General features: G+C 41.7%; 1 protein-coding gene across 3 annotated transcripts; it reads left to right on the forward strand.

The window, feature by feature from the left end:
• Nucleotides 1–17: 17 nt before the first annotated feature.
• HNRNPH2 (heterogeneous nuclear ribonucleoprotein H2 (H')) lies at nucleotides 18–5440 on the forward strand. Of its 3 annotated transcripts, none has more exons than XM_004685649.1 (2): nucleotides 18–204; nucleotides 3238–5440. In XM_004685649.1, the coding sequence occupies exon 2, from the start codon at nucleotides 3289–3291 to the stop codon at nucleotides 4636–4638; it is 1350 nt and encodes a 449-aa protein (XP_004685706.1). In that variant the 5' UTR covers nucleotides 18–204; nucleotides 3238–3288; the 3' UTR covers nucleotides 4639–5440. The 3 variants fall into 3 exon arrangements, with proteins under 3 accessions (XP_004685706.1, XP_004685707.1, XP_012582738.1); XM_004685650.1 differs by having other exon boundaries at nucleotides 18–192; XM_012727284.1 differs by lacking the exon at nucleotides 18–204 and adding an exon at nucleotides 367–455 and having other exon boundaries at nucleotides 3238–5426.
• The last annotated feature ends 3761 nt before the right edge of the window (nucleotides 5441–9201 follow it).

Genomic DNA, 9201 nt, shown 5'->3' on the forward strand with positions numbered 1-9201 from the left:
CCCATTGCCTGACCAGAAGGAAGTGCGGCACTTTAGCGATCCCGAGTCGAAGCGGAGAGTGGCTCACGTGACCTAGATCTCACATGACGTAGGTGCTCACGTGATCAATCGCTTACGTGAGCAGAAGTAGTTCTGGTCGTCGTCTATCGTCTCGCTATAGCCGTTTGAGGGAAGAAGGAGGAAAATTATCCGGTATCTTTAGAGGTTGGTGTGTGGGTGGGAGCGGGGGGGCCCGGGGGTGGTGATAATGAAGACCAAAACGGGATCCGCGGGCCGCCTCCGCCTTTTTCGTTCCCTGCTTTCCCCTCCCCCGCTCCCCCTCCCCCACCTCAGTGCCGGGAAACCGCCTTTGCTGCGCCTGGTGGGGAAATGGTGGACGTTCGTGACTGTGGATGTGTTTTTCTGTATCTGTCTGTCGGGGCGGGCCTCAGGGGACCCATAACTGGAACCGTAAGGTGAGCAACGTTTGAAAACCACGGTCCTAGGTTAGGAAAAACAGATATTGAGACCAGGGCTCTGAGAGTTGGTCCATCCATTCAGGTACTCGTTTTCCACTGCTTGATTGTCTGTCTGTAGGGGGAGGCACCAAGTAAATTATATTTGTAGAGTCATATCTAGGTAAATGCGTGTCTGATGGAGGCGCCCAATAAACGTTTTTACGGAGTTGAATATTTAAATAACATTTTGAGGGGCTTCTCACAACAATCTTCCTGTTCAATTTCGAACGTTTGAAAAATAATAATATACTGTAAATTTAAAAAATACACGTAATCCAACACTCAGAGATAGCTACTCAGCGCTATGGTGTGTAAAAAGTATGTGTCTAACACGCATAAATACACAAATTCTTAACTCATAAATGGAAGCTTTCAGGGTCCCTACTAAAGCCAAGAGTCCCCGCTGCCTTCGTCTCCTTCCCAAGAGATGCCTTAATGAAGCCGAATCTCCCTGCCACTACAAAGGGGGCGGTCTGGCCTACTAGAGTGCCGCAGGGGCAGTAAATGGGGTGGGTCAACCTAGAGATCAGGCAAGCGCAAAACCTGCCTGTAAATCTGTCACTCGGGCCTAAAGATGGGTTATGGAGAGACTTACCACTGCAGATGCTGTGTCCCAGACACATCGGCGATAGGACATGTTGGTCGAGTTGAATCTTCACTGTAGTTTTATGGCAGTTAATACACTTTGTACTTTCCAAGAAACCCAGGCTTCCCAGACTGTGTTGTCCACATACAAGATTGCAAACTTTTATAAAATATGCTATGCTAATTCCCAGAAAAGCGAGCTTTCTAATTTTTTTCCCGAAATAAAAGTAATTATCCTCTTTGTAGAAAATTAAGACTGCACAAAAAAAAAAAGAAAAAGCTCGCTCCCATAAACCTCCCATCATAGAGTAACTATTAACTTTTGACTTATTCCTTATATATTTTTCTAACTTTTTTTTTTATCCAATGACAGTGGTTTTTAAAAATTAAAACTATACAGAAGTATATAGGGTAAAAAGTGAAAATTCACCTCACTTTCCCTCTGATTCTTTTTTCTCAAAAAACAAATTTGTATTTTATCCTCCCAGATTGTCCGTACACTTACATACATGATTATATTTTTAGCTAAGTGGTCCTATATATAGTTTCCTTTAATATATTTTGTAAATATTCCTAAGTCAGGACAGACTTTTTTTTTAACTTTTTTTTTAAACAACTGCATAGAATTGTAAGGATAAATTACTTATTCAGCATCTCCCTTTTGACTAGGTTTCTAATTTTCTGTCATTACTAAAAGTGCTGCAGTGAACATTTGTGAGTATTTCTGTTGACCAGTTTCCTGGAAGGACTTCTGGCGTGGTCAAGTGATATGTGTACATATATTTTAAATAGTTGAGATTATAAAGTAGCTGGGTGACATGATTATTTATGAAGTAGTTTTTATTAAGAGGTTTTCTTAATTTGAAATTGTGTAATATTGTAGTTTTCTTAATAAAATACTTTTCAAAGAAGATATAGCTCCCTAGATCTTTGTGTGAATTTCACATCCTCCTCAGGGCACTTATCCTGAAGTCGATTTACTGTCAAAAGGTGTGATACACATCTTTCTTCCCTTCTTTTAAACTGCTATTGCCTTAGGTGAATCCCTTAACATTATCTCTAAAAGACTGGAGTGCTAACCCTACCCCCTCTGTTTGAGTTCCACAGTGTTGCCAGGGTGATCTATTGAAAGGGTTCTGATGACGTCACTCCCCTCCACTCGACTCCCTCCCCTGTTGAAAACCCTTAAATGGCTCTTGAGCAGTTGTCTGTCAAATGATGCTGTTGGGGTCCGATCTTATCTTACCAGCTTTTCTCTCTTGCCTGGCTTCTTATTTCTGCTCTATCGTAGTTTTAAAAATCTGCTCATGGATCCTTGAACTGGGTTAGTCTGTTTTATTTAATTGTTAATTGTTCTACTGCCAACTGGTAGAAATTTACCAGCCAGCCTCTGCTTTATATCACTCTACCTCCCTGCACAGAATTATGCCATCGCCAGGACAGTGTTTATTTCCCTGCTTTCAGTAAAGACATACAAAGCTCTTGTAGGACCACAAGCTCTTTCTGGGCTTATTGATCTTTGTGCCAAAGTACTAGACCAGAAAAATGGTACGAATGGATGAATTTCCTATGTTTTTTTCTACTTATCTCTTAGACTTTGATATTTTCCCAATTTTGTCATTTTGCATGAGTTCTTTATATGACTAGGATATCATACACATGTGTTGCAGGTTATCCTCCCATGTGTATTATTTGTCTCCTAATTTTGTTGAATCTCACTTTTGTTGTAATGAAGCTTTTCATTTTTTATGTAATTAGCTAAAGCCATCTTTTATTTGTTGATTTCTTCTACTGATTTTGCTATTAATTTTGTATGACTTTTTATCTTCTGACTATGATGGTAATGGTTGATGCAAAAAAGTTAGAACATACAGATATGTCCAAAGGGGAAAAAATTGTCTGAAGCAAAAAGCCCCTACAATCTTACCACTCCAAAATAACCAGCATTAAAGGTATCTAACCCATACGAGGTACTGAGTAAATAAGTAAATATTAAATAGATGGTGGGTGAGTTAGGCATTTGGATAGTCTTTTTATTCATATGAATGCCTTACAAAGAAGCTATCAGGGTAACTGAATTTTGTATTAGTAGTTGACCTTTTTTTCTTACCTTGTGCACATTTTTCCATGACAATGATCTTATAATTTTTTTCAGCCATAACGAAATTGCCTTGTCCAGCTTGTCACCAAGAACCCGACATTCACCATGATGCTGAGCACGGAAGGCAGGGAGGGGTTCGTGGTGAAGGTCAGGGGCCTGCCCTGGTCCTGCTCAGCTGATGAAGTGATGCGCTTCTTCTCCGACTGCAAAATCCAAAATGGTACATCAGGTATTCGTTTCATCTACACCAGAGAAGGCAGACCGAGTGGTGAAGCATTTGTCGAACTTGAATCCGAAGATGAAGTGAAACTGGCTTTGAAGAAGGACAGAGAAACCATGGGACACAGATATGTCGAAGTATTCAAGTCCAACAGTGTTGAAATGGATTGGGTGTTGAAGCACACAGGTCCAAATAGTCCTGACACGGCCAACGATGGCTTCGTCCGCCTTAGAGGACTCCCATTTGGCTGTAGCAAGGAGGAAATTGTGCAGTTTTTTTCAGGGCTGGAAATTGTGCCAAATGGGATGACACTGCCGGTGGACTTTCAGGGGCGGAGCACAGGGGAGGCCTTTGTGCAGTTTGCTTCCCAGGAGATAGCTGAAAAGGCCTTAAAGAAACACAAGGAAAGAATAGGGCACAGATACATTGAAATCTTCAAGAGTAGCCGAGCTGAAGTCCGAACCCATTACGACCCCCCTCGAAAGCTTATGGCTATGCAGCGGCCGGGTCCCTATGATAGGCCGGGGGCTGGCAGAGGATATAATAGCCTTGGCAGAGGGGCTGGGTTTGAAAGGATGAGGAGGGGTGCCTATGGTGGTGGGTATGGAGGCTATGACGATTATGGCGGCTATAATGATGGGTATGGCTTTGGATCTGATAGGTTTGGAAGAGACCTCAATTACTGTTTTTCAGGAATGTCTGATCATAGATATGGAGATGGTGGGTCCAGTTTCCAGAGCACTACAGGGCACTGTGTACACATGAGGGGATTACCGTACAGAGCCACCGAGAATGATATTTACAATTTTTTCTCCCCTCTTAACCCCATGAGAGTACACATTGAAATTGGGCCCGATGGCAGAGTTACTGGTGAGGCAGATGTTGAATTTGCTACTCACGAAGATGCTGTGGCAGCTATGGCAAAAGACAAAGCTAATATGCAACACAGATATGTGGAGCTCTTCCTGAACTCTACTGCAGGAACAAGTGGGGGCGCTTATGATCACAGCTATGTAGAACTCTTTTTGAATTCTACAGCAGGGGCAAGTGGTGGTGCGTATGGGAGCCAAATGATGGGCGGGATGGGCTTGTCCAACCAGTCCAGTTACGGGGGTCCTGCTAGCCAGCAGCTGAGTGGTGGGTATGGAGGTGGCTATGGTGGTCAGAGCAGTATGAGTGGATATGACCAAGTTCTGCAAGAAAACTCGAGTGACTATCAGTCCAACCTTGCTTAGGTGGAGAAGGTGTGCTGAACAGCTACTACAGAAATAAAAGCTGTGCATATGTGGGAGTTGAGTAGAATGGGAGGGATGTCTAGTATATCCAGTATGATTGGTAAATGGGAAATATAAATGATTCTGATCACTCTTGGTCAGCTTCTTTCTTTTTCTTTATCTTTTTTTTTTTTAAGAAAACAAAAATTAAGTTTAACAGTTTTGCATTACAGGCTTGTGATTCATGCTTACTGTAAAGTGGAAGTCAAGATTGTTTTAAAACTTCAAGCTCAGTAATTTTGAACACTGAAACATTCATCTAGGATGTAATAACAAAGTTCAGTATTGACCATAACTGTTAAAACAGCTTTCAGCTTTCCTCAAGTTAGTTATGTTGTAGGAGTGTACCTAAGCAGTAAGCGTATTTAGGTTAAAGCAGTTTCACTTACGTTAAATGTTGCTCTTATACCACAATACATTGAAAACTTTGGATGCATGTTGAGAAACATGCTTTTCTGTAAAACTCAAATATAGGAGCTGTGTCTACGATTCAAGTGAAAACATTTGGCATGTTTGTTAATTCTAGCTCTTTGGTTTAATATCCTGTAAGGCACGTGAGTGTACATTTCTATTTTTTTTTTTTAAGATCTGGGACAATTTTGAGATGTAATTACCAATACTTTAGGAGTTTGGTTGTGTTGTTTGTATGAGACTCTGAGGCTTTGATTTAAATCTCCTTGTATTGTGATTTCCATTAGATGTATTGTACTAAGTGAAACTTGTTAAATAAATCTTCCTTTTAAAAACTGGAAAAATGATCTTGTACAGTTTGATTTTTATCATGTGCTATCATATGAGCACTCTAATTTACATAATCTTCTGTTGACATTTAAATTGTCCTTAATTATAGATTATTATATGCATGCCACGGCACCTTTATACATACTTCATTGCATAGATCATTAAAACATATTCCAACAGGTGGAATTGCTGATTCAAAGATACATACTTTTTTTACCTATTTTAAAAATTTTATATACACATACATATATTTTTTACCTCATTCCTCATGTTTAAAGCTGTAGATTTATATATCAGAAAGACTAAGGGATTTTATTACTACCAAGAAGATGCATTGTTTAATTTTTCCCCAATTACTTCAATGACTCAGATTATTCTTGATAATAGCCAATTTGTTAGTTGAAAAGTGGTATCCTGGGCCCTCCCTGGTGGTGCAACAGGATTAAAGCGCAGGATCATGAAGCTAGCTGCAGCCGCTTCAGCACGAGTTCGATCCCCAGCCATGGAGGTGATGCACATGGTGCAGCAGACCCCTTCTGTCTCACCCGCTGCTCCCCCGCTAGTGTATTTAGTCAGTCTGCCTGCTCTGCTCCCACTCTGTCTCTGGTGAGCTCTCTCACCGCCCTGCATCTCTGGCCTGTATCCCAGTTCTGTATGCATTGCTAATCAACCTTTTAAAAAGAATGGTACCCCATTATTTTGTGCTGCCTTGTTTAATATTATGGTAGCACATTTTTCTGTTTCTAAACTTAGCACTGTATCCTTTGGGCTATAGAGCTACTCTGGAGTCATTTTACTTTATCATGACAATATTCTCCAGAACTCAAAGAACTAAAAAGCAAATTATCTGCCTTTTGTTTTTAATCTGTAACTGGAAGGTCCAAGGTGCCTTTATACATGTTTGTTAAAACGCCCATATTATTTAGGGAAATAATTCAGTCTCCTCCATGAGTTGACTGATGGAATCAAAACACCTTTTAAGGCTTTGGGGGGCATATAAAACTTGCTTTAAACTAGTGCTTCTCAAACCTCAACGAGCATCACAATCATCTGCAGGGCTTGGTACAGCTGATTACCTAGTCACCCTCCACCCCCTAGCGTATCTGAAATTTGTTAGTTCCGGGGTGATGCCTGAGAATCTTGGTGTTGCTTTTTTCACAGTCACATTTTGCCACCTATCACAAGTTCTAAACCCTAAATGAGCAACTTCTAACAAGTAGCTGCTTTCAGATGCCTAGTTGCCTCCCCTATATTCCCATAATAAGTAATTGAAAACGTTTTTTAAGTACAAATTGCATTTTCGTGTTTAATTTAACCTTCCACTAAGACTTATCACCTGTGGCATCGGGGGTGATCTTACATCTCTATCTCATGGTGGCCATTAACAGTTGCCCCTCTAAATCACCTTCAGATCTGCCATCAGTACCTGCTGCCCCTATTACAGATTTCTCTTTAGATCTTCTGACCTGCCTGGAAATGGATTGCTATCACCACTTTATTTAGGACTTGGACCCAAAGAAATGCTCTAAGATGGGAAGGAAATACCAAGTTGACATTTCCTGACTTTTATTCAAGGACACAATTGAGCACCATTTCTAGAAAACCATTCAAACCAAGGATATAGTGGAAGGTGATTTGAGATTCTTGGATCTCTTAAATTTCTGCCTTAGCTGTGAAGAAAACAAATCCGTTTTGACTTATATCAGACTAAGAAAATTATTATCTTTTCTTCCTAAGCTGTTCAGGGAGGCTTTTCAGAGGGTTTGAGAACTGGCACTTTCTTTCTTGGTTGCTCAGTTAATTTTCTAGAACATTCTCAAAAAGTATGGGCCAGGATTCTCCAGTTAGCCACTAGATGTCACCAAGTCCCAGGTGGGTGGGTGTTTGCTTCCTGTTTGCTAAGTAAAACACCTCAGAAGGACTCAGGAAGATAGTCAAGAGATCCCAGAGAAGGTAAGGATCAGCAACAAAGGTGTGGAAAGGGACAACAGTATGTACACACAAAGCACTTCCAACTCTCTTAAATTCAACCCTCAGGAGAGTTTCCTAAGAGGTAAAGTGGGCACCCTATCCATTCTTCCAGTCATCAAGTCAGAGGATACAAGGCAGGCTTGAGGCAGGAAGTTTGCCACAACAATTCTGGTTTAAAAGGGATCTCCACCACCGATGGCTTCTGCCAGTGGTCCTCACAGTGTGGTTCCTGGACCAGCAACATCAGCATGACGCAGGGACTTGTTACAAATGCAATCTCAGGCTCCACACCAGACCCACTGAATCAGAAACTGCGGCCAGTGAGTCCCTGGGCAAGTTAGGGTTAATTAGGCAGCTTCCGGGACAATGCAGACTGGGACTCTGGGAGAGTTAAAAGAAGCTTCTGAGATAAGAGCGGAGAAATTCAGAAGGGCTAATGAGGGCAGTAAATTGTAAGGCTAAAATTTGAGGATAATTGCGACAGTAAATTTTAGGAGACCTTGGACTGGGGAGGTAAAAAGAGAAACATTAAGATAAGAGCTGGGAAAATGGGCACATCTGCCCTAAGTAGAATGGCCACCAGGAGGAAGAGCCAATCACAAAATAAGATGATGAGATTTTAGAATAGAGGGGGGGGAAATGTTTAAATATCCCTAGACAGGCCCACAACGGCTTCTTTCCCCCTTCCAAGTACAGCGTACCTGGGAGTCCTTGCTTTCTTCTTGAAATAAACTTTACTTTCTTAAAGTTTGTTTCTCTCCACTGGACTATGGTGCTGGCACATGGGTGATTTGGTGATGGGAAACCCACGGGGCTTACAACTAAGATGGAAAAAGGCACAAAATGATGTAAAAATAAACATATTATTTTTTTAAAAAGTTTGTTTCTCTCTGCTTACTTATCTAACATGTCTGTGAATTCCTATTTACGGCTTTGTGGGACAAGAACCTGTGATATAGTTCAAGGGCTAAATTAACTGCACACCGGCTTCAGCAGGCCCCACTATTCTGTTTTAACAAGGCCTCCGGGTGACCCTGATGTACAGGACCTCTGGCTCCTGCGTGCATTCTGTTATTCACACATTCATTCATTCCTGCGTTCTTCCATCCAGCCCGAAAGGCCACTAAACCGGAGGTAACCCTGTCTGCAAGCCTGGAACATCTTCTCCACCTCACTTGTGGCACCAGAGAAATGGATAAGAAAGTGCATGACATTTGTGTACAAGCTAAGGCCCTTCTTCATCAAGAAGAGATCTTAGGCTGTCAGCAAAAATGGGAGTTTCTCCAAGATGGACCTCGAGGACTATTGCACAACAGATAACTGCTGATGGATTGGAATTCCACTGGCTGATACGAAGCTGTGCATGTCACAAGGGTCATTTCATAACTTGCCCCCCACGGGCTGAAATTCAGTCAAAGCAGGCATGTTGGTGGGGTTACCAGGTTATGGTGCCGAACTCAGTCACGCGGGCAGTGAGGGGCTAGGTTGTTTCTGGAACCTGTTGGAGGAAGCCCTCACTGCTGCCCCACTGCCTGCACTAGTGATCTGCACAGACAGATACACAGAACCTAGATCTGAAGACCATGTCAGGCTTCTGAAAGAAGAGATGGGTACTGAGAATCAGTTTATCTATTTAGTAATTGTTTTTAGAGCCATTATCTATTCTAATGCTCTGACCAATGCACTAGTTAGGACATCTCTCTGCATATTGTAAACACCTGATGTAGTCTTTTGAGTTCGGGGTTCTTGGGTTCACTTTGGTAAAGGTTTCCCCAGAGTTCCCCTTTCAGCAGCACATGGCGAGATTCTTCA

Source organism: Condylura cristata, unplaced genomic scaffold (genome assembly GCF_000260355.1).
Source record: "Condylura cristata isolate star-nosed mole 26May11 unplaced genomic scaffold, ConCri1.0 scaffold00019, whole genome shotgun sequence".
NCBI classification, from domain to species: Eukaryota; Metazoa; Chordata; class Mammalia; order Eulipotyphla; family Talpidae; genus Condylura; species Condylura cristata.